At 43.3% G+C, this 25,912-nt stretch overlaps 1 protein-coding gene across 3 annotated transcripts in view; it reads right to left on the bottom strand.

Annotated features, from left to right (window-relative positions):
- Nucleotides 1-891: 891 nt before the first annotated feature.
- Nucleotides 892-25,912, bottom strand: part of tle2b (TLE family member 2, transcriptional corepressor b) — a 69,752-nt gene continuing 44,731 nt past the window's right edge. Inside the window, exons 6-20 of one of the 3 annotated variants that reach the window (XM_079158003.1) lie at nucleotides 24,674-24,748; nucleotides 22,327-22,504; nucleotides 20,792-20,808; nucleotides 17,672-17,812; nucleotides 16,021-16,074; nucleotides 12,588-12,755; nucleotides 11,916-12,066; nucleotides 11,033-11,202; nucleotides 10,473-10,549; nucleotides 9,361-9,610; nucleotides 8,152-8,399; nucleotides 7,441-7,588; nucleotides 6,345-6,495; nucleotides 6,133-6,209; nucleotides 892-4,117 (exon numbers count right to left, since the gene is read on the bottom strand). In XM_079158003.1, the coding sequence (XP_079014129.1) occupies nucleotides 4,010-4,117; nucleotides 6,133-6,209; nucleotides 6,345-6,495; nucleotides 7,441-7,588; nucleotides 8,152-8,399; nucleotides 9,361-9,610; nucleotides 10,473-10,549; nucleotides 11,033-11,202; nucleotides 11,916-12,066; nucleotides 12,588-12,755; nucleotides 16,021-16,074; nucleotides 17,672-17,812; nucleotides 20,792-20,808; nucleotides 22,327-22,504; nucleotides 24,674-24,748 (2,013 nt within the window). In that variant the 3' untranslated portion in view covers nucleotides 892-4,009. Of the gene's footprint in view, nucleotides 4,118-6,132; nucleotides 6,210-6,344; nucleotides 6,496-7,440; nucleotides 7,589-8,151; nucleotides 8,400-9,360; nucleotides 9,611-10,472; nucleotides 10,550-11,032; nucleotides 11,203-11,915; nucleotides 12,067-12,587; nucleotides 12,756-16,020; nucleotides 16,075-17,671; nucleotides 17,813-20,791; nucleotides 20,809-22,326; nucleotides 22,508-24,673; nucleotides 24,749-25,912 lie in introns of all 3 variants that reach the window. The other 2 variants (XM_079158004.1, XM_079158002.1) reach the window with 2 other exon arrangements.

Genomic DNA, 25,912 nt, shown 5'->3' on the forward strand with positions numbered 1-25,912 from the left:
GAGGAGATACTGCAGCTATAGGCGTTGTTCGTTCAAAACAACAATGGCGGTTTCATAAGAGGTTAGCGTAGATGCTGTTATAGCATCAGTTATGTCGGAACTTGAGTTTTTTTTCATTGAAAGAAGAGCAAAGAATGACACCACAATGGAAAGTACTTTCGCTTTTCTCCCAACTGGCTTCGGCAAGAGTTTGATTAATAATTATTTATGTATAAATCACAAAATATATTTGTGACACTACCCGCCAGATGAAGTAATTTTAGTCTCCAATTAGATCAAAGTATGCTATACATATACTATAACATCGGCAAGACCGTCTCATTGGGACTTAATTGCAACGGAACATTTTTCAAAATATGCAATAACTGAGAATCCCCGTTGCCAATTAAACAACACAGCCTTCGAAGATATTTGGTATGCCTGGTTTATGTATTTTAGATTGAAGCCCAGCATCTTCTTAAAATTCTACACATATGGAAATGTATGTAAATGAGCTCCAGTATCTAAAGAGACAAGAACTTTGTCTCCGGTCATGCTCTAGGAATCAAAATCACGTTGCTCTATGTGTTGAATTATATTTGTCTATGTTTTGTCAGTGTTACAAAACCAATCACCAATTTGCCTTTTTGTTGCTGTGCTGAGACAACGTCCTCTGACTTTCACCAGTATTACCCAATAATTCCGACACACAGACAGCAGAGCGCCCTTGTGAATTCAGTTTTTGTAGATTACTAAAAAGTTTTACGCTTTTCAGATTGCGGAGAAAGTTTGTTTCCACATTGTGAATGAAATAATTGTCAATGAAAATGTGGTTCTCTAGTTTCGGTTATTTGGCTTTTTTCCCCCTCTGCATTTAAATCTCAGGGAAAGATCGTCACAGCAGACACCTGAAAGGATGAACACAAGTTTGGTTTATTTTTCACACATAGTATTTCTTGTACAGCACATGGGAAACGCATCAGGAGGGAAAATTACAGTGCAGTTAAAAAAAAAAGTTCCTTGGCTTTTAAAAATAGAAACTAAACGGAAAATAAAAGTTTTTACACTGTTGGAACAGAGAAAGCACAGGCAGGGGGAAGAGACATTACAGTTAAAGAAGAGTATCAAATACAATGTCCCAAATATTCACGCTATACCACCAACTGCATTGCCGTTATACAGCATCGTTCGGAGTAGTATACAAGCTTGTGTTTGAGAATATCGTTTAGGTCTGCCTGCCTGCCGCTGACGGGCAGGAAGGTAAAGAGGCAGGCAAAGGCATTAAACTGTACAAACGATCTCGCTGGTACAGTAGCCATTGTAGAAGTCCCTCATAATTCTTCTATCCTGCATTAGTGCTGCAGTGAGAAACATTGACAAATCTTGCTAAAAGTTAAAACAATTGAATTAAATTGCATACTGTAATGTATCCCTCTGTTAAACTGCGGCTGTGAGACCATTCAGTGTACCTACTGAGTAAACTCTGATTTGTCTCGTCCTTTCAGCAGAAGAGTGGAGCTTTAGTGCAACAAGCATGCAGTAAAAAAGTGGGACCTCTCCGATGGCTAAATCTGTATTGTCCTGCTGTACACTGACCACAGACTCAGCAGAAACATAGTTTAGTTGCACAATGACTGAAAACAGACTACACTACATTTACTACCACTTTTGTTAAAAAAAGGGAATAAAACAAAAACAGAAGACAGAACAGTCTTATTTTTTTCTTTACATGGGACTGCTGATGTTACCTTTGCCTGTCACCACCACCAAGGATAAAAATACAATTTAAAAAAAAAAACAGTTAAAAGAACAAAAAACAATTTTCCCACCTGTGTTTCATTTGATTTTATAGGTCACCATGTGTGAGTGCGTCCCTCTCCGTTTGCTCCCCTGAGCCCCGAAACGCAGTCATATGCAACCCCAATACATAAACATATCATTACATAAGACGAGCAATCACTATTCATATAAAATACTGAAATAAATGAGTACTAAAAGAAAAGCTTGAAATGTGCCTGTTTAGTCTACACATTGGTGACGCAGAAGCAGAGAGCTCTGATATACAGTTGGCCTGCCAATTTGGAATATGATATAAGAAGGACCAAAGGGCAAGAATCAAGTTTAAAAAGGTATACTTTTGTCATTTTGGGAAATATGTGTATTCCCTTTCTTGCTGAGGCTACAATAAGAAGATTGATACCGCTCTCATGTCTGTACAGGAAATATAAGGCTACAGCTAGCAGCCTGTTAGCTTAGCTTAGCAAAAAGACAGGAAAAAGCTAAATCCACCAACCAGAACCATAAGACAAATAATTAACACGTTATATCATGTTTCTTGTATACATTCCATAACTGAAGTGTAGGATTAATTTTGACGTTTTACAGGCGTGACTATTTCTTGGAGATACCAGGAAACAAGTACTTAAGGAAGCTACTGCTCCACACCAACAAACAGTCCCCACATAAAACAGCAAATTGTCGTTTTAACATCAGCTATAACATGTTAATTAGTGAGCTTTAGAGGTGCTGATAAGTATATTTTGTTTCCTCTGGTACCTCTGGCTAGCTGTTTCCCCCTGTTTTCAGTCGTTATGCTAAGCTAGGTTAGCAGGCCACTTGTTACTTAGCCTACAGACAGAGTGGTATCAATCTTCTCATTTAAATCTATAAGCGTGATTTCCAAAATGTCGAACTTTTCCTTTAAGGTGTTTAGCTTCTCAATTAAAAGCAATCAATAGCTTACCGAACAAGATTTAGCCAGAGCACTTTGAGCACATCAGCAGGCAGGCGGAGATGGAGACAATGACGTTGATAAAGACGTAATTCTCATCTGGTTTGTAAATGAAAACAGCAACTAGTTGCATAAAATTGGTAAGGATTTGGATTAGTCGCTGCTTAGTTGGCTGCTGATGATAGCGTAATCGGTGGTGTTAATTTGCCCTCTTGTCTGCCTTACAGTGAAGTTGGCGTGCTGCTACTTCATCTAGCTGACAGTGCCTTTAATGAGAGTGAGTGCAGCGCCCGGTGTCAGGAGAACAATCCAGAGGAATTAGAGGGAACAGCTCGGCTGATGTTCTCCGTTCGTGTCTCTGGGCCCTGGGAGGATCCCATTGACTCCGCTGCTCATTAGACGCTGCCTTTGTCAGACCAAAATAAAATAGATATTAAGCAGTGAGACGGGGAGCGCTGCGATGAATGTTTAATTGGGTGCTCTGTATGTTGTGTGTGTTTCTCTCTTCCTACGATTACATCAAGGGGGTGTATCTCAGTGTGTGTATTCTTGCTCGATGACGTGTGTGTGTGTGTGCGTGTGTGAACAGGGTATGTTACATGTCAGAGTGTGTGGATATCTGAAGCGACCCCCTCCATCTCGAAGCGTCATCGTTCCCCAGCTCCTGACACCTCTCGCTGGGGAGAGCGAGCTGCAGCGTCAGCCTCATTAAGGCTTCCACTGTCTGGCTAATGAATCGATTGTGTGGTATCAGTGCTCCTGGCTGGCGCTCCCACAGTGCTGCTCTGCACCTCCTCTGGGGGCCTCCCTTCCACTGAGCTCTTAATCAGGAAACAGCCCTAATTACCCTCCCTCCCTCCCTCTTCCTCCTCCTCCTCTTCCTCCCTTTCATTTCTCTTCCTTCCGCGCTCTCGCTTTCTCTCCTCCTTCTCGTCTTTCCCTCCCGACTTTATCTTTATGCTCCACCGCCCTTTTCCTTTGTCCTTCTTATCTTGCTGCTTCCCTTTCTGCCTCTCTCTCTCTCTCTCTCTGCTATCATGCCTCATCCTTGGGCTAAAAGTGGAAGGGAGGAGGAAGGAGGAGGCATTTGGGAGCTCCCACAATAGCTTATAGCACAAGAAAAAGGGAGAGAGGGGGTGATGTATTAGGGGTGAGGGTCAGGAGGACTCAGAGGACTGAGACGGAGGTGCTGCTGTTGCGGATGTTATGAAGATCAGAAGCGGTTGGCGTGGCAACTGGTTGCCCCCCCACCCCACCCCCAAAATCTCCGTCCTGTCTCTTCCCATCTTGTCCCGGCCCTCAGTACACCACCTCGTACACCGTGGCCTTCTTGTCCCCGGAGCCCGTCACTATGTACTTGTCGTCCGGGGAGACGTCACAGCTCAGCACAGAGGAGGACTCCTTGGACTGGGGGGGGAGGAGAGAGAGAGAGAGAGAGAGAGAGAGACAGATGGAGAGAAACAAAGAGAAAGACGTTAGAAAAGATATGACTCATCAGCTGATACTCAATCATATAAGACATATTTGCATTTCAAAACAGTTGGCAATTATTTCCAAACAGACAACTCCACAGCTCCAGGATGCTGACTCATTTGTCTGCTTCAATGTGAGACACAGTGCTCTCTTTCTCTGGAGAGATGCAGCCTCATTAACTGCATGTTTAAGCATCACTAGCAGCACAAGTCTGACGGTCTGTATGAACTGGCAAAATGCACAATCCTCTTTTTTTTTTTTTTTTACCCCTTTTTCTCCCGTGTTTGAAAGCCAGACCTGGGCACCTGGCTTTAGATGATCTAAAGCTCCCTCTAGACCCCCTCCTCCTCCCCCTGCTACATCATCATTTATCTTCCTTCCTTTCTTTCTCCCCAGACTCTCCTCCTCCTCCCTCTTTGGCTCCCCTTTTGCTGTCCCCCTCTCTCATGTCGACTCCTCCTCGTCTCTAACTCTGCTCCCCTCTTCTCCCCTCCCCGCTACAGGCACAGCAGAGCTGTCAATCATCAAGCCACCGGTGAGAGGCCATTGCACACAGGATCCCTCATACCGTACCAAGATAGCAGGTGGGGGGAGATGGGGAGCGCTCAGGAGGGAGGGATGCAATGACAAGCCAAAAGATGAGTTTGGAAGCGGTGTGAGTCAGAGATGGAGTGGGAATGAAAAATAAATCGAAACAAACAAAGAGGAAAACTTTGTCCTGACACTATTTAGTAGTTCATGTTAGACACTGAATTCCTGTCTTGATTAAGTGTAGTGAATTGTATAAACACCAGGGACCACAATATGATAAGGCATTACCGACAATGTGGCATTAATATCTATGCCAATAAAGCTTATTTGATCAAATTGAAAAAGATTTACAACAAATGCGACGGACGGTAGGAGAGAGAGAGGGTAAAAAAAGTGAAAGGCAGTGTTGGAAAAAAGGATTAGAAATATTGAAGAGAAGACAGAGATAAACCAAAGGACAAGGAAAGATAAAGGACAACAATAAACAGAGAGACGAGAGAGGAAAAATGAGAGGGGCTCGGGGGTTAAAGAGAAGCAAGGAGACAGAAACTGGAAGGGACATTGATAAACTAGAAAGGAGGAAGAGGACAGAGAGAGAGAGAGCAGCGCTGTATAACACAGTGACAGGAGGGAGCTGTTTGGCAGGAGAAACGTTTGGCATTTGGATAACAAAGCAGATAGCCAGCATTCTCCTTCAGTCCACAGGGAGAGACAGGAGCCGCCAACCCTGCTGCCCACTGTAGCTTACAGAAATATGACAGCCACACACATACACACACACACACACACACACACACACACACACACACACACACACACACACAGAATTCTCATCTTAAATGTAGCTTCATCTCCAAATGCTACTTTCATTCACACCCAGATGAACTTGCTCAGCTAAAAATATTGCACCCCTGCATATTCATGTTCCCAAATTTTCTCAAACGGAGCGTTGGAACACGATGGAGTTATTACATTTGTTCTGTTTTGTGTGTGCGTTTGGCAGCCTGCACTCTCTGATAAACCTTCGCAAGTGAAAGTCTGTACTCCCTCATCGCTCTCTCTCTTTTGCCTCTCGGGCTCAGTGTGTGTGCATGTGTTCGTGTGAGGGAAAGGAAGCAGAGATAGCTTAAATGGTAAATGGACTTATATAGCAATTTTCTAGTCTTCCAACCATTAAAAGCGCTTTAACACTGCACGTCATCATTCACACCCACTCATACACCAGTTAGCAGTTTGGGGTTAAGTGCCTTGCCCAAGGACACCTCGACATGGACTCAAACCGCCAATCCTCTGATTGGAGGAGGACCCTGCTCTGCCACTGAGCCAAAGCCGCCCGACACTATCCACATTGACTAACAGATGACTCTGCGGCCTCAAATACACTTGTACACACACAGAGCATTACGCTCGTTTCTCACCTGGAAAATACTAGCTCCATATGGTGTCCTCCATGCATTCAACAGATTGTCTTTTCCTGTGCTCACAAACCACTTGCCTGAAATAACACAGAGAACTACAGGTTAAACAAATAAAATGGGGTGATAATATATATAAACAATATACTGTGCATAAACTGCATACCAACAATGTGGAGAGTAGTTATTGTGTGTGTTTGTGTGTGTGTGCATACCGCAGTAGGCGAACTTAAGGGAGAGAACGCAGCTCTCATGGAGGTGCAGCTGGTACTTGTCAGGTTTGGAGACATGCAGGACTTCTACGTTACTGCTCTCCATTCCCACAGCCAGCCACTCGCCTGTCGGACAGTAGCCCAGAGAGAAGATCTGGAGACGGAGAGGGAAGAAAGGAGTCAAAGGAAGGTAGAAAATGAAATGGAGATAGGAGGGGGGGGGGGGGGGGGGGGGGGGAGGACAGGAGAAAGGAGGCACGGGTGCAGAAAAGGAAAACAAAAATGGGGAATGGGGAGAAGATGTGAGGAAATGGGGGATGAGGGACGGAAGAAGATAAGGTTGATGAGAGAATGTGAACAATGGAGGGAAGTTGGGACGACAGATGAAGGAATTAAGTAGGAATGGGGGATATCAAGGAAAAGAGAGAGATGAGTGAGAATAGAAAAAGGAAAGAGTAGAACGACAGAGATATAAGTAATAATTGATTGAATTAATACATTGGAAAAAGAAAGAGAGAGAATAGCAAGAGAGAGAGGGAAAGTCTCAGATGAAGAGAGACGGCAAGCGAGAGAAAGTCATTACACGGTGGATCGAAACTCATCTGACAGCGGTGGTCAACCGCTGTATAGCTCTGTTGTGGCAGTGAGGAGTGAATGAGAGAGACGTGTGTGTGTGTGTGTGTGTGTGTGTGTGTGTGTGTGTGTGTGTGTGTGTGTGTGAGGGCGCCTGTGAGGTGTCTGTTGATTATGCAGGTGTGTATTGGTGTAAATACCTGCAAGGTGAGGTCACAGTGAGTGTTTGTGTTTAGATTAATGTGTGCAAGTTAACTTGTGAGGTGTAAATGTGAGGTGATGTGTTGTGATGACCCTGTAATGTACTGTACCTGCATGTACCTGTGTTTTTTTTAAATGTGTGTGTTACTTTTAGTGTGCTGTTGTGTGTACGTTTACTCTGTGTGTGTCCCTGCAAGCTAATTTTGTCGTTGTGTGTTTATGTGTATATGACCGTACAAGTGTGTACCTAACTGTTACACCTGTTAGTCTCGTTGCTGTGTGTGTGTGTGTGTGTGTGTGTGTGTGTGTGTGTGTGTGTGTGTACCTGCGAGGTGAAGTCATGTTGCTGGAGCTGCCGTCCCTCTCGGAGGTCCCAGCAGCGGACGGTGTTGTCCAGCCCTCCCGTCCACAGTTTGGTGCCGTCGTTGGAGATGTCGATGCAGCTCGCTCCGTCTGTGTGGCCCTGGAACTGCCTGCAGGGAGGAGACGCACGAGAGCTTCACAGATGAACACACAAAGACATGCATTTACACACACTCTAAAGACACACTGTGTGTGTCTTTGCTTCTTTTCCCCTTGAGGTGTCAGATCAAATATATTTTAAATCTTTCCTCCCCGTAGCTTCTACTGCCCTCACCTGATTCTCCTTTCCCTCCTGTCTCCCTTTCTCCTCAACAGTCCATCTCCCTCAATTCTTCCTTCTCTTACCTTGCCAGAATTTGGCTGTTTCATCCCACCCATATCCCCTATGGCTAGTTCCTCCCCCTTCTCCTTACCTGGGTTAGTTGAGGAAGCCCCAGACGGTAACGATTTTTCCTCCCTCCCCTTTCTTCTTCCATATTTGATCTCCTTTTCTCTGCTGTCCTTAAGAAGTTCCTGAAATGTTTCCACATCCTCCAGCCTCTCTCTCTCCCTCCCCTTCCTCCCTCTCCCCTCTGTGCTCTCTCCTGACAGCAATCTATTTGTGGAGGTAAAGCACCACATTTTTATGTTCTCTTTCTCCTTCCGCTGTCCTCTCCTCCCTCTCTCCTCTTACCTGACCAGCGTCTGGTTGTGAAGGTCCCAGACGACAATGTTGCCATCGCTGCAGCAAGAGAAGCAGACCTTGTTGTCAGGGGAGATGGCCAGAGCGTAGCAGGCGGGAGCAGAAGACGTCAGCTCTGCCTTGATGCGAGGAGTGGGCGTGGCCAGATCCCAGATTGACAGCGTGCTGGCCTCCCCGCCGACGATCAAGGTCCGTCCGTCTGGGAGGATTTTACAGGATCGGATGTAGTTGTCCCTGTTCTGATTGGATACGATAAAAAAAAACAGTTATACCTGATTTTGATCAAGGGTAAAAAAAAAACAGTGTATGAGGCTTTATGGGACGGATGGTAAGATGATTTAAGAGCGTCCTGCTGCAGAGCTCCGGCGCTGGGACCCATGGTGGAAAATCGTGTGTGTGATCACGTGTGTTAAGGTGGAAATCATGTCTGTTTAACACGCTTTCTTCCATCAATAAATAACATTCACATGCCATTGTGCAGTGTATTATTTGATCTTATTTAACGTTAAATGAAGGAGCATTGTATCATGTCTATTGCATCACATCCATGCCACACGACCTCCACCAATAACACCAATGCAAACAATACAACCTTAATATTTCGATGTAGTTGAAACTTCTAAAGTTAGGTAACATAACGCTAAGCAGCAAATAATCTATCTTACTTTACGAGTCTACGTTAGCTAGCTATGTTAAAGTCTTTAGCAAACTAACGTCAACGGGGAAAAAAAAAAAAAAAATCACAAAGTTTGACGCTTTACATTATGTTATCTCACCTTAGAAATTACAATTGTATCGAAATATTGAGGTCATATTGTTTACCTCTGTTTTATTTGTGGAGGTTGTGTGGCTTGCATGCTATCATATCGTGATGATCAGCTGTGGCGTATACAATTCAAGAAATCACTTTGTTCTCCAGGATCTGGCAGAGGAGAAGGACTAAAGCCTGGAGCTCTGCAGCAAATGTCTTCTCACATGATTAAGGACATTCCAAAAATGTATGTGGACATTCATTTTGATGATATTAACAAAATCTAGGAGGAAAGATGACATAGCCAACAAAAACAAATCAGGGCAGTACATACAAACATTTGGTGGCATCGCCTGTTATGTGAATGTTTGTTGGTGCACCCGTTTCTATTTTTATCACTGGTGTGTGTGTGTGTGTGTGTTTGTATGACTTCCTCCGACATGACTCACCAGACAGTCCAGCTGGGCCATGGGGCTCTTGCTTCCAGGCTGGCTGATGTCCCACACCTTGACGCAGCCCTTGCCTCCGGTGTAGACATGGCGTGTCGAGGTGCTGATGGTGACGGCACACACCACCTCTCCGTGGTTCAGGGTGTGAATCTGACGGGCGTGGCGAGGGATCCCCGGGCCCAGCAGGGCGTCAGGGGGAAAGGGCACCGGCTGCATCTGGCCGTCTGCGCTCACATGGAACGAGTAGGCGCTGCAGAGAAGGGAACAGAAATGAATCAATACTTAAATAAACACAGTTTGGACAATAGGGTTCTGCAAAGGATAGTGAGGGGACTGGAGAAATGGGCCAAAACCAGGACAGACTAGATGGAAACAATCATTCAATCAATGAGCAAGTCAAAGCAGAGGAGCGACAGGCAGATAAACACAATGCACAAACGACCACACACAAGTCCGTGTGCAAGTTGTGAGGTCTTGACAACACCACAATGAATTTGGAACTTTAATAATATGCGTCCAAATTCTCATAATGATCGATTGTATTACAGGGCAGTCAGAGTGGCATTGCTAATGGCTGATCAATACTGTACCGGTTGGAAGCCACGGCTGTTTTATGACTTGAAATTAGCACCGCAAGAATAAATTGCTACTCTGCAACAAATGACAAAGACAACATAATTTGTCGGTCAGCACAGCCCCTTCGACCTGTATGCAAGTGTGTTGGAGAAAGTGATCTGGAGACTCCACAGCATCTATCTTTGTTAGACAGAGTCAATGTGCATCACTAAAACAGCACACAATGACTAGCTCGGGGGAACTTCTACTGATCTGGATTCTTATCCAATCCAAATATTCTTGGATTATCACTGAAGAAGTTTTGATACATACTATTTATTTAGCCTGACATGATTATCCTGCCCAGCTTTCACATAACAGGAAAGAAGATTAACTGTTTAACTGCCCTGTGTAACTGGGTATATATATACTATGTGAAGTACCCACGCTAGACATGCACACACAGGTATTAAAAGGCATTCAATATGTATCTACCAAATGTAGATAGCACCCAATTTTCAAGCCATTAATTGAATATCTACACTGTGAATACTCACGGCTTGCCGCCAGAGGAACCAGACAGAGAAGAGGACAGCCCTGGCGCTCTCAGGTGAGACCGAGACTCATATGCCACCTGGAGGAGACAAAAGAGCGGACAAACAATTAACAGCCTTGACTGCCTTAAGGCGAAGGCTACATACTGTAGCTACATTAACGCCAACATATAAACCATCACACACGTTCTTAACATTACCTCATCATTGATTTATTTTCTGAATTCATTCATGGCTCCTACAGAGCGCTTGAGCTACTTTGTGTTTGTGTTCATGTTTCTGAGGCTGGACGTGTTTACTCATAATAAAGACTTCATGGAGCATGTTAAAGAAAGACCAAACCTTTTTTCTCAGTAGTGCGACACAGGTTAGCATTTTGTGATCAGATAAACCATTTCAATTGCAAAACTTCTCTCCATGATTTGTGAATTAGAGAGCGTAAACGCGATAACTTTAACGCCACAGAGCACATTCATCTAGTTTTAAAACAGTCAGAGGGTTAGAGTTGAGGCTGAACTATAAATCAAACCTTGACAGAGAAGAACAATTTGGCCTTTACTCACCATGGGGCTTCGGGAGTAGGCATTGGCTGCTGCGCTGATTTGTGGAGAGAGAGTTAGAGCCCCACCGAATCCTCCTGGGCTGGCCAGCTCCCCATTCAGTCCTGCGTGGGACACCACGCCAAAATGAGCCGGGTATGAACCGGGGGGCACAGACATGGGACTGCGGAGAGCTGGGGAGGGAGGGAAAGAGGAAGGAGGGATTGAAGGGAAATAAAGCGGGGAAACGATACATGGCACACAAGCACACACACAGTCACAGAGGGGCTGAGAAGAATGGAAATCTTTTTCTTTCATTCAACTATATTTGAGGAGATGTGAAATACTACAATGGCTGCTGGTCGCAGAGAAGCAGTTAAGAGCCTTGCTCAAGAGCACAATAGTTACAGTAGAGTAGGGTCGGAGGGCTCTCATTTGATTCTTACGGTTTTGAATATTCAAAACATCAGCCATATAGGCATATTTTTCAATTAACTTTGCTGTGATGAAAAGAAGAGTTTGGCTTAAAAACATTAAACTATCATTGCATGACAACGTTTATTATAAAAAGTTATTTCACAGCATAAACAAACAAATGGGAAATGAAAAACTGAGGAACAAAAGGATTAATGGTATGAAGGGCAGAGGAATGCTGGGTGGAAAACTCATTCAGGTCAGCTATTTGGTTTACTTTATTAAAGAAAATAAAAAAATAAAAACATATATTTACGTATATATATATATATATATATATATATGTATGTACTAGATTAAGCTGAACTATTTGATCGGCCGCGCCAAGTTTACAAAAATGCAGAGGTGCACGTCCAAGCGCCGCGACCATACGCGCCGGCTTCACTACTTCACGGCAAGTACAAACTAAGCTAAACAGTCAAAAGAGTCTCACCAAGGGGGTCTGCACTGGATGCTGCTTTGCTGACCAGACGAAGGCAGGAGGTGCTGGGACCAGGGGCTCCTGGGGCTCCCGGAGTAAGGGCCTCACGGTGGGACGGGGATGGGGTCCCAGACTTGGACAACGGAGACTGGGACTTATCCATCTGTAGAGAAGTCAAACCAGAAATATAACAACGATATAACACACGGCTGATCTGTCATGGGAGCTACAGTGTAGTGCTTTCACACATAATCCCCTCATTTATTACACCAACCATCAAAATGTCACTTTTCGAATGATCTCAATGAAAAGAGAAGAATTGATCTTTATAGTACTGGCACAGCTACTGTGACAGCTACAGCTATCTGTACTGGACATCCATGTAGCTTCTCAACATAGTTTATAGGAAAAGGATTAGTTATTGTTCAGTAGTTATGGACAGCTTTTAAGTGTTTTTATTCTTTAAAAAAACACCACAAATTAAAGCAAAACATGTATCAGGAATGGACAAACTTAGGGTACAGCGTGAAAAAGAAGACTATCTTATTACAAGTGAAAAGATGCTGAAACTCTTCAATCTAATTAAACATGTTGAAAATGACAGTAACATGTTTGCATGAAGCAAAAGCAGGCAGACACCTCCCAGTAAGCAGAGTGCAGCAACTCCCTAAGAGACTATCTCACCTGTGCAGGGTCCTTCCCCTTCCCTGGGGTGGGGCTGCGAGGGTTTGGGGTGGAGGGGGCCTCTCCTGTGCTCGAGGAGCCCGGGAGCTCTTTTCTTAGGGTAGGAGCCCGGTCCAACCCGTTCCCGTGGGGGGAGTGAGGAGGGCTGCCCGCAGGAGAGTTAGGCTCCTGAGTGACAAACAGAGATTGAAAAATGATCTTAACTTTTGTGAAAGCTGATGCACACAGCGCTTCAACTATTTCATTGTTCCATTTCAGTCTCGACCTCAAGTCCATCTAACAGCATTCCATCACTTTTCTGCACACGTATCTAATGCCGTTCAGTAAGACGCTTGCCCAGCTTGAAAGTTGCCACAACGCCATTTGACATCAACGCCAACGGCAGTGCTGGCCAATGGAATGCGTGCAACCGCCAATTTTTTATAGTGTATATCTTTTACGCGAATGCTGCCACCTCTCAATCGATGCAAAATTCAATTATTGTCCCCATGATAACTTTTCGCTGTAAAATCCCTCCTGGTAATGTCATAAACCACTGTGCAGTGTTTTTGGGGACTAATAAACCTTCAAGGTTACAGCTCCATTACCACAACTGGAATTCCTGGATTGTATTTCATTGTCTCACCTGAAGCAACATCCCAATACACAGCAGGCGCTTGCATGTTATAATGCAGAACTGTTTCAGTCTGAACACCCACTTATTATCTTTTTTTCAATAAAATGTTGTCTGTGTAAAAGCAGAACTAAGGTTTGTTATGTCACAGCAGTTGGTTAAATAGTTAAAAAATACGCTTACTTAAAGTAAAATGCTGCAGATGCTTCTTTCATGGTTACAACACAACGTATGGTGTCACAGTCTGTATTGTGATTTGTAAATGGACTCAGAGCTCAGGGAACATTACTGGTACGGTAGTGTATGGACCTGGAGATAATGTTGCTGTTACAGCTGCTTTCATCAGTGTAGCCGCCGTTGAGCCAGCGCTGCCTCCCTCAGAACAGAGTGCTGGAGTAATCACTTCTCACTGGGTCACAGTGATCAGCACAATACATTTTAGTGCTTATACAAACACACACACACACACACACACACACACACACACACACACACACCAGATCATCTACTCACACAACCACACAGAGACGTTTACATGGCATGTACATGGCATATCTGTTTGCAAACAGATATGCACACACATATGCACAGGCTTGGACGTATGTTCAAATACATGAATGGACATTCTCTCTAAAAGACGCACACACACACACACACACATACATACATACACTCACACACACGAGATAATTTGTCTCCCTTTTTCTGCCATTACATACATTTGTCACATTTTTTTTCTTTCTGCTTTTGTAACAGTTTCCAAACCACACAAGAGACCGATTCTGCTTTTGTGTGCAATATCAAAATACAGAGGGCTTAGATAAAACATATTTTTGGTACACTGCGTGAAGTATTTAAAGAACTAAAACATTCTAGGGGCATAAACGGCTTTGCATATATTAAAAGAACAAGACTGCAGTTATCTAATGAGAGAAGGGAGGAGAAAAAGAGGGGGGTGGGAAAGAAGGGGTGAAAAGAAAAGAGACAGTGAAGAGACGGAAGAACAGAGGCTTCAAGAGGTTGGATAGAGAACAGAAATAAACAGAAGAACTAGATGAGAAGAGATAGCTATACCAAGTATTTGTAAATGTGTGTGTGTGTGGACACAGACTGAGTACAGACACAGTTCACAGGGGAACACAAACAGCGGTGGCTGATAATGAGCTTACATAGGAGCTCTTCTTATTTACAAGGCAACTGCAGCGGAAAGCTGAACTAGCTACATACCTGCTGACTCGTTTCACATTTCACACGCACGCACGCACGCACGCAGGCACTCACAAACCTATAGGTTACTATAGATGATTGGAATTAAAAACAAGCAATCTAGCAAGCAAAAAACAAGCACAAAATACAATGTGTGTGTGTGTGTGTGTGAATAACGCTTTTCTTTGTCTTTGATCACGTGAAAATCAATATCTTTGGATTTATCTTTTGAATTATTGGAAGATTAATCAACAATGGGGAAACAATGTCGGAGTGTATGGACTAAAATAGTAATCATTGCCTGCAAACTAAACGAAACTAGAAAGTAAATAACCAAGTATAACATTAAGCTAAATCATTACTTCTTGAAATAGTCTTTTTGGGGGTTTTAATTTTCCTTTCACCGGGGAGGCATGCAAGGAATTCAAGTAGATATACAAATGGTCATTATGTATGTAAAGTATTCCTTTAAGTCATTTAGTAGAGTGTGACTTTGCTTATTCTTCAGGCAATTACCCAATTATGTGTTCTCATGGCTTCCTCTAAAACACAGCCATGTGAAAAGGGACTCGGGACAAAAAAAAAGGGGCAAATCTCGTCGAAAAGACACCAAGGACTCTAAAATTGAACAATGTTGCGTAAAATCTAAATAAAATGCATTCAACACTGACCTCACTTGCATGCACACATCCAGATCTGTGTTTTAAATTGAGCTACCGACAGCCAGACAGACAGGGTTATGTGGGCGAGCCAAGTACATCTATAGTTATTCCTGCGAGCAACACTGGTCCTCCCAGCATTGGATTCATGTGTTATTCATGTACGGACTGCAACACAGTGTCAGAAGGCTTCCGCAGGATAAAGGCTGCTTGTAACTTGTGGCTTTGGAGGAAAATCAAAGATATTTCCTTTTCTGCAAAGGGGATGTACAACTTTTGCACAAGGATATAGCTGTAAGTAAGTGTGTGGGAGAGAGAGTGAAGTTTGACTTCCGTGGGTGAGGTAAAAATGTTCCACAGTGAAGATGGAATGTTGTGAAAAAACCATTGGTAGTGAAGGTGGAACATTTCCAAAGAGGTCAGAGGAAACTGTTAACTAATTTGTAATGGGGAAATGTCTTTCTGTGAGACGCAGGACTTCTGTGTGTGTTAAATTAAACTATCGACAGCTAGTCAGACAGGGTTACGCAGAGGTCGGAGGTTGGTTCAAAGCAGTGCCAAGTAGATCTATAGTTCCCACGAGCAACACCGGTCCTCCCAACGCTGGATTCATGTGTTAGCACGTGTGGGCTGCAACACAGTGTCAAAGAGCCCCTTGTAGGACAAAGGCTCCCTTTTTAAGTCGATAAGGCAAAGTTGTCAGCAAAAGTATCAGAATTTTTTGCACTAAATACATCTGCGTGCTGCAGCTGAAAACTGGGGGTTGATGAGAGCAGTGAGAAAGAACCAAGTTGTGAGCTGTAAAAACAGAAAACATTGAGCTGAAAGTTGCTAAAATGCTCTGTAGATCTCAAGGGAAGAGCATGCAAGAAGTCCATTGTTGATGGTCGAGTCTATCACCTGTATTTTTGTATGAGGATTTCAAAAATACTTTAAATACAGATGGGCCACTTACTTCATTGGAGACGTCAACTACAAGATTGTCTTCACTCTTGTCTCCATCACTGTCCTGAGGAGCAAGGAAGACATAAGAAAGGTGAAATATTTTTCCATATCTTTTTTGCTGCACAGTGTGTTACACAGACATAGAGTCAACTGTAAGTGTACATTGAGAACTTTAAAAATAAAGATGGCAACGAACAAAAAAACCCCACACAACTACACACAGAGATCAATATATCAATATCACTGGCTGCTCTTTGTTTCCTTCTATTTTCTGTCCTCCATGCAACATTTAACACAGAGATACTAGAAAACCACATAGACAGTATATTCTCACCAAACATCCCCATCCCCACCCCACACACACACACACACACACACACACACACACACACACACACACACACACACACACACACACACACACACACACACACACACACACACACACACACACACACACACACACACACACACACACACAGTTGCTCTTTCCCCATCGATGGTACATTTTGCGCTTTTCGTCTAACCATCTCGCTCTCCTATAGCTCTCCCTCTTTTTTGGGGTGAGAACGATGGCACTTAGTCACCATGGTGACAGCACTTTGATGTGATCATGGCCTGATATTCCTATTGACATCAGCGTGGAGTGACATCAGTACCAAATTATACAGAGCCAAAACAGGTCTGTGTCTGCAGTCTGTTCCTAGAACTAAAATACAGAAACAGAGGGTGAGAGAGGGATAAAGAGGAGGAGAAAGAGGTAAAAAGGAGAAAGGAGCAGGAAATTCAAAATGAGATGGAATATAATTGAAAAGAAAACAGGACGAAGACAGAGTGAGAAGGACAAGTAGAGAAATTGAGAGACGCTGATAAACAGACAGAGATATAGAAGAGCAAAAGAGGTAAACAGAGAGAAATGGGAACTGTAATGTGGCTCGACAGACAGAAAGAGAGGAAAAACATTTAGAAAGTGGAAACTATCTGTCCTTGTTCTCGCACTGAACTAATGGGAATATTTGGACTGTTGTTGTTGATACCAAACTGACTTAGCTGTAGGCCATTTTGCACAGACAGACTCTCAGTGTCAATCAATCCTCCAGACTGCAAACGCATCCGTCTAATTCATTACAGCTATCTGCCTTGGCCGTCTCTCTTCTGCCATTACATCGCCTGTGGCTCCCTTCTCCTCCCCACAGGGCCCATCCAAACCAAACACCACTCTAATTGGCCGTGGGGCCCCCAGACCCCTGTATGGCCTATCAGAAGCCAATGGCGACGTCTTACACACACACACACACACACACACACACACACACACACACACACACACACACACACACACACACACACACACACACACACACACACACACACACACACACACACACACGTACATGTACTTTGTGTCGTCTTTGGTCTGAATATGTGGCTTTTTTAAAAACTATTTTGTAATAATTATACATGCATACATGACATCACATCATAGCACACTTATATAATTTAATAAGATTTATCTGTAGCATGTTTATGTGTTTATGTGTTTATTAACATGTCATTTTTATTTTTTATTCTTCGTGAGCTGTTGTAACAGCTCAGTGTCCCCTTGTTCATCATCGAAAGCTCAATTTATCTCAAGGACAAGGACACAAACCAACACATACATAGGAGTGTGGCGGAAGAGGCTCTTTGTCATCACAGCGCCTCCTCTTTGCCTCCGCTCCTCCCTGCGAGGAGGAGTACCCTCCTGACGGGCCCTGGCGCTCCTCGGTGGGCTGACTGTCTGTTGATGACACTGACTTACTCTGAAGAAAGACAAGGACAAAAACATGAGAATGAACACACACACACACACAAATGCTCACTGATACTACCACAGACACAAAAATCCAGATTCACACCCGACACAGGAAAGTAAAAGCAGATTGTTAAAAAGGCAGCGTCTTACAAACACATAAAACACACCAACGTACAGGCCATGATGTGAAGAAAGATGCACACACAATCACTCTGTGGACATAAGTAGAGAAGGAAAAGCACACTGAGCAATAACACAAGAAAGCCCCATAAAAGCAGACATAACATCACACACACACACACACCCACACACACACACACACACACAGCAAGAACAGCAGACGTAAGCACAGGTTAAGACGTAGCCATAGAAGCACACGAGACAGCGTATAAAGCTAATTAGTGCTCTCCCCCCTCGACACACCCGTCCTCATGTAAAATATGACTCTCATTATTGGGCAATAAAGCTGTGAAGGCATATTTACAATACAGCCTGGCCCGGTGCTCGGTTCTGAGAAAAGTCGATGAAAGCATTGTGTTGTCTTTGCGTTGGGGCAGGGGCCAGAGGTTCAGTGAGGGCCACTTGTCATTCTCTGTCCCCCTGTGGGGGGGACAAGAACAGTGAGGGTTTAACACACCAATGAGTCACACAGGAAGGAGCCCACGGGGGCCGACAGGAAGGAGCGCCGGACAAGAGGAGAGGAGAAACCACACACACAATGAACCTCAGTGCGGCTCAACAAACTTCCCTCTCTTCTTTTTTCTTTTCTCCTCCTCCCCTGACTTCCTCTCGCTGTCCTTTTTTTCCCCCCTCCATTTAAAATTCCAACATGTTTTACTGGTGCAGGGCTCTCTGACAAATGCCAATTGATATGCATCTCTCCCATGACTTCTCTCCCTCCCAACCCCTTCCTTTCCAAACGCCGTAATGCTTGGCTAAGTTCAGCACAAACCTCAAGTCATGAGAATATTTTCCTGGTGCTTAACAATCAGTATTGTGTTTAGCAATTCAATTATGCTAAGCATTCATTGCGGATAGCGAGTGAGGGAGGGAAAGTTAAGTCAGTAGCGCTCTTAAATCATTTTCATTTCGTAATAAAAGCCAGAACAAAGACTAGCTGGTATTTTATTTTATTTTTTTTACAACCTTTCCCTACCTATTTTCCCCGGTCTATTTTCTTCCTCTTTAGTCTCTCTCTCTCTTTTTCCTTTTCCAATTTCACTCTCCATCTCCCTCGAACACTCTCCCCCTCTCTCTCGGTGTTATCAACATTTACACTGATGAAGGCCAGCTGTCCATTGCAGCCAGTACAGTAAGTGAGTGTTCACACGGTTTCCATAAAGCGGAGCAATCTGCAGCCAGAGAGAATAGGACCAGCCATAGACGTCCACTGAATTTCAATCAGCCCATTTACACTGCATTAATTCTTCAGGCGATTAACGAGGACTTTGAGCTACAGTGACATAAATATGAGCAAAACCTGTGAGGCAAGATGGACTTGTATACATTTCATGTATGTTGCATTTACTCAAATTTCTTTTTTTTCTTTAACCCCATCAATTAGGGTGACCCGAGTCACCATACGGTCACATCTAGGGATGCAGCATTCAGACTTTTTCAAGCCCAATCCCAATACGATACCTGGAATTTGGGTATTGACTGATACCGGGTATTGGTCTAAAACCAATGTTAAATTAATCTGTAACCCTCACTGTGTGTAAGTGGCTGGTATCAGTTTTTATGTGTAATTAAAGATCAGGCTTGACTTTGACACTGCTTTCTTAACTTTGGGAAACAAAATTTAACAGATAAATACTTAGATATCAATGAATTCAACTGCTATTTATACTAGTCCAAACTTTAAATGGAATTAAAATGTCAGTACATAATGTATACAGTATATAGATCTGAATAGATTAGACCCATTGTCACCGATATCTGATTAAGCTATTTGAGTCAGTATCGGCCCGATATCGGTATCGGTGCATCCCAAGTCACATGCACCCCAAGTCACATCTCACCTCCACACTAAACTTGCGAACTGTTGAATGTGAACTTCTAACAGACTCGTCTGTATAATCGAACACTGACTAAGTCAATCTGTCCAGCCAAACAAACTTGCGTGGGGTCTTGCCTCTAAAAAGTCACATTAATGTAAAAATCTGTACGATAGCAACATGCAATCATGTTAGAGAAACGACTGTAATACCATCGGATTCTCCGTTTACTGTTCCTACCCATGCACAGAGTCAGGTTTCGATAGGAAACGTTTGTGGAAAGATAGTGTAGATAAATGGACTCATGAAAACATCTACTGTGGTCCCCATCTCTCCTGAAGAACTGGCAGTTGTGCAATTCCACACCAAATATTAACTAACAGTACAACAGAGCAAGTTCTGTTGGGAAACATATTTTCAAATGGATCTCAGTGGTGTGATATTTTGGTGTGTGTTTTTCTTAGATCAGACATTAAGGGGCCTCTAGTCATTGGCCTTTTATATACTGGATGCATAGCACACTCAAGTAAACATTGTCAAGTAAGAGTTGCTCATTTGTACAGACACCAACTGCTGTGTTTTGGGCAGCATTTGCCATTAACTTAGTGTTAATCCTTTCACTTGTTCTGTAAATCCTGTAGATTACCAGAACATGTGCGGTGCTGAAAAAATAAACAGTTGCTTGTTCATCCATACACTCAATTTGTACTCCCTTCCAGAGAACAGCAAAAATGCTGTGAGCTCAGACGTTAGTGTGATGCAGAGAACCTTGAGGAGCTCAAGGTTGATAGCGCTGAGCAGCTATTGTGCTGGTGCTGAGCTGGGCTACTCCTGGCTGAGCACCAGCAGTACACAGCCTTTTTTTAGAGGCCACTTTACAGTCCGTCTCCATTTTCCTCAGTTTATCACTGTCACATGCGCAAACACACACACACACACAAATGTGGGTGTAGACGACACTTACTGTACACACAAACACAACTACTCACCCTGCTGGGTGCTCCTTCTGGGATGGGACGGAGAAAGGTAAGAAAAGAGAACAGAGTAGAGAAAAAAGTGGGAGAGAGGAGTAAAGAGGACAGGAGGGAAAGTTTGACGTCAGTCCTGATGATAATAACAACAACAGTCCCCCCCAGTCAGCCAAGGTTAGGCTGAACTACGACGGCTCCTCTAATAAAGATACAAATGTGATTCCTGTCTCCTCTCTATCGTTCCCTCTCTCCGTTCTCCAAACCAGACAAAGCTCGCCGTTTTCCCATGCTGCCTCTTTCAACGCTCACTATCTTTTCACTCATTCTTCCTCTCATATGCAAGAACAGAAACACACACACAGCTGCAGACATGCATAAGCTCTCGCACAGATGCTTAGCACGCCAACATGAACACATTGATCTCTCTATCTCTCTCCCTTTCTGCTCTTAGTCTTTCCTCCTTTTTCTTTTTTTTTTCTACCTCAGTTTATTCATGAGAAAGTCTCTCATGGCTTGGCGCCTGAAACAGAGCGCGAAGATAAGATATTCTATGGGGGTGAATGAAAGTTCAGAGGGAGAAAGCGTTTTTTCTTGCATTCACACACAAGTGCCGGGAATATGTTTGTCCATATTATGACAGCAATCTAACTAAAGAAGTTCAAATTCAGTCCAAAAGGCGACTTGCTGTAAAAAATTAGACAACAGCTGCCAGTCACAAACAATGTATAGGACTGATACAAAATGATGGTTTTTTATTCTGTAGCTGTTTTCTCTCACTGCTGCTTTGTGCCAAATCCAGTATGTAATGAATTACACTGAGACACACACAATTCTCACATGTACATGCAGAAATACAAACATAAGATTATTCTTTGATGTTTGATATTTGATGTTTTTACTCTGGATGATTTCCCAGAGTCTGTTCCTCTACCTCTCTTGTATTGAACCCGCTAAACATCTTCTCAACATGTTCAACAGTGTAATTGATTTTCAATGATGAAGCCTTTTGTGCACACTGACCCGTAACAACAGCAAGTACACGGGTTTGCTGCACTGCAACTGTAATGTACTTTAGGGCTAAAAGGGTGAAAACATCTTACCAGGGAACCAGACAAATCTGCAAGGTCGTGTTTTATTTGCTCTGGCAGATGCATCTGGTCCCCCTCCCCTTTGGACAGATTTCCAGCAACATGAGATCTGATGGGCCAATCACAACCCTTTGGGGCGTGTTTGTGACAATAACTATAAAGAGGTTGAGGCATTTTTGAAAAACACCCACGATGGCTGCAGCTGATGTGGTACTTTATGTTGGAGCCACAATCGCACATCAATATTGACCAAAGTACACAGTACTAAGCACAATCCTAAAAGGAGAACAATCAACAGCACTTGAAGATTTTCTTGAGAGGAAAGAGGTTTTGGCGTACTTCGGACGCCGAATCTTGTTTGCAATATTTGTATTATTATTATGATTTTATGTGTGTAGATGTGCCAGAACATTTAAGTCTCATTTTGGAGACAAAATGAAGGACTAAAAGTCGACTGTTCTTTACCTCTGAGATGTTCAGCATCAAGATGGTTGCGCTCATCTTTGGAGGCGAGGTGGGCCGAGACCCCCAGGGCTCCGGTCAGCGCAAGAAGCCCTGAGCCCCCCGCCCCCAGGGAGAGGCCTGATGGGTGTGGTGTCAGAGGGATGCCGGGGGCATGATGAGACAGGTGCTGGAGCTGCTGCTGCTGTGGCCACAGGGAAGGGAGGGAGCGGGGAGGGATGGTGTCATACAAAAGGGTGGGTGGTTAGAAAAAAATCAAGGTAAAGAAGACATGGATAGAAAATAAGCATTAGAAAGTGCAAAGAGCAAAGGAGAAGGAAGAAGGAAAAGTAAAGGGGAAGTGGGGGTTACTTGGAAAAAGGGAGGTGAGAGAGATAAGAGAAAGGGAGCCGCTGAATGAAATGAAATCCACACGGAGAGCTCAACAGGGAGAGAGGAAAATAAGATGAAGGAAGATAGGATGTTAAAGAGATTAGTGGATTAAAAAGGTGAGAAAGATGGACACCAAGGACCAGAAAGAGGAAGAGGAAAGATGTGGAGAAGGAAATTAAATGGTCAGGATACACAGAGAAAGTAAAGGAAGAGGGGATGGAGAGTGAAAGAAAGAAGGAGAGACGGTGAAAAGAGTGAGGGGATGAATGGGATTTATTATGAAGGACAGGCAGGAGGAGGAAGATTGAGAAAGAGGCCAGGGGAAAACACAGAGTGGGTAAAAGAGGGGGAAGAAAATGTTTGAGCCAGAGAGTAAATGATGGGAAGGAAGTGGAACAGAGGGAAATCATGGTGGAGGCAGTGAAAAGTGAAGGAGAATTAGATGAACAGAGCGGAGAAGATAGGGAGAGAGGGTAAATGAGCAGAGGAAGAGCGAGGGAAAGTGTGCAGCGGAGAGAGCAAAAGATAAGACATCGGCAAAAACAATGAGAGGAGGAATTAGGACGGGGCCATAGTCGGAGGAAGAGAGTGATAAAAGATTACAAAAAAGGAGAGATGAGAAAATGAACCGAAAGACAAAAAGAAAACGGGAAAAGAGGATGACGGAGGACAGAGCGAGGAGAAGGGAGCAAGGGAGCAGCTACAGATACAGGAAGGCTATTATCCTGAGGGGAGCATTATGATGTTTTTATGTGTGTTGTTTTGTCAAGCTGGTGTGTTAAGACACACATACACACCTCAGAGACAGCAGTGTTTGTAGTGCTGGGAGGAACAAAAGGCTTTAAGTAGACGGTAATGTGATCAGTGCCCTGACAAGCTCTGGAAAGCCCCGTCTACGAGGGCACTCAGGAGCATCACTGTCTGTCTGTGTGTGAGTGTGTGTGTGTGTGTGTGTGTGTGTGTCTGTGTGTGTGTGTGTGTGTGTGTGCGCGCGCTCGCTCGCTCATGTTAAAACGTATATGTGCAGACGAGCATGTGTAGGTCATGATCAGATGTGTATTTTGTGTATTTAAAAAAAATGATATCAGTGTGGTTAAGGTATGTATTTTGTTACATTATGTTTTTTTCGTAAGCTTCATTTAAATATAAAATTACTTTTGTTCACAGAGAGTATCTAATCATGCTGAATACTGAGTTGTAATTAAGGCAGTGTACACCTACAGTAAGTAGACAGTCATGTGACTTTACACAGCTGAGTGATCTGATAACAATCATGATTTCTTTCTCTCCTTAAACATATTTGAGAGGAGGGCGCCCACATAAGAGACAGAAAAAAACGCTACCATGTTTACCAGTGTTGCTCCAAATCGTTAATATATTTTCTCTCTGTGAATATATCAGCCGGGAGCTTTAAAAAATTGTTGCTCCCCAGCTATTATATTGTGAACGGTGATTCATTACATCTTTATATGACATTGGTAACTACAGGATGCAACAACTAATTTGCCTCTGCCACAATAGATTCATCGGAACAACAGAGATATATACAGAAATAATGCCAAATAACATCTGATTCTAACAGATTGGCTCTTAGGGGATATAGAATACTTAAACAGATGCATCAAAAGAGAATCCTTCAAAGGCCAATTATCTTATTTTTTAAAACAACTTTGAAATCGTCCATTAGCCGCATTAATTTATAGCATGATATCAAAGCTCCCGAGGAATTATACAGCTAAATATACCTGCCTGACCGAATCTACATTTAGAACAAACAAAAATCAAACAGCAAACGTAAACACCTTGAGTGACGCTTACGTTAATGACTCACCTATTTGATTATCACACACATAGACCAGTGACGAGATAATGTAATCAGCTGACTCTCGTCATGGTCAGATTGGTCCTTAGTCAATGTGTGCATGTGTGTTTGTCTAGATGTGTGTCTGCGTTGTCAAGATGAATGGAGGTGACTCACCCCGATAATGGCGTTGAGTTCAGCCATGGTGACCTGCTTGGCCCTCTCCACGGCTTGGACCACCTGTTGCTGGTGCTACACACACAAAAACGGCAAATAAACACACACATAAGGATTGCACTGCCTTATTATCTCTGCTGTGTGTTACAGTATATTGTGTAAAGTGAACACAATGCATATTGCATGTACAGTCAGATATCACACAGTCGGAATCATTACATGAACCAAACTTGAGAAAAGGTGTTAGAACAATCAAACTCTGCTTGTACAGGGTGTGCAAATAGAAATGTCCGGATTGGGCAACCATGCATTGACAAAACGCAAACACTGACAGAAAAGCAACACACACACACACACACACACACGCTCATAGTTACACTAACTAAAATCTCAGTTCTGTTTACACAAAATACCAATGTAATCAGTCACACAAACGCAAATATGCATGTGTGCAACAGCGCTTGCACACACACACACACACACACACACACACACACACACACACACACACACACACACACACACACACACACACACACACACACACACACACACACACACACACACACACACACACACACACACAGTGTCAATATTGAACAACCTGACAGCACTGTGACCTTCATGTCTCCAGGCAGCAGTGCACACTAACACTCTCACGCCCTCAGACAAAAAGAAGTGTGTCTGCAGGTTTGTGTACACACACACACACACACAACCAGTGCACACACCGTCAGAGCAACAATACAAAAAAAATTGAAAAAAACCTTCACCTCAGAACAGAAAAGCGTTCAGCGTCATTAGAGTTTTTTCTCTTTGTGGTGAATTTTGAATTTACCAACCGTAGTTACCGTCATCTGAACACAAAGCAGGAGGCCTGGAGGCAAATTAGCGCGGTACTTGATTTCCAGTAAGTCGGTTTCATTCATTTAAGCTGTACTATTGACTATTAGGGAGGGCACAATTCATGGCTTATGGTTCTTTGGTTGCCTATAAACAATAAAAAAGACACAGCAAACTGCAAAAAAATGCCTGTCACAAATGTAAGCTATACGAGTGCTGAACAACAATGGAGAAGAAATGAATACTAATAATGTAAAAATAACAACGTCCTCTCTTTCTATGTGCTCCAGCCTTCCCTTCATTATAATTTTATATATTTATATATATATATATATATATATATTATAATAAGGCTACTCTAGCGTGTGCCGCCCCTTGTACTTACGCGGGTATCCT

Source organism: Pholis gunnellus, assembly GCF_910591455.1.
Source record: "Pholis gunnellus genome assembly, chromosome: 4".
NCBI classification, from domain to species: Eukaryota; Metazoa; Chordata; class Actinopteri; order Perciformes; family Pholidae; genus Pholis; species Pholis gunnellus.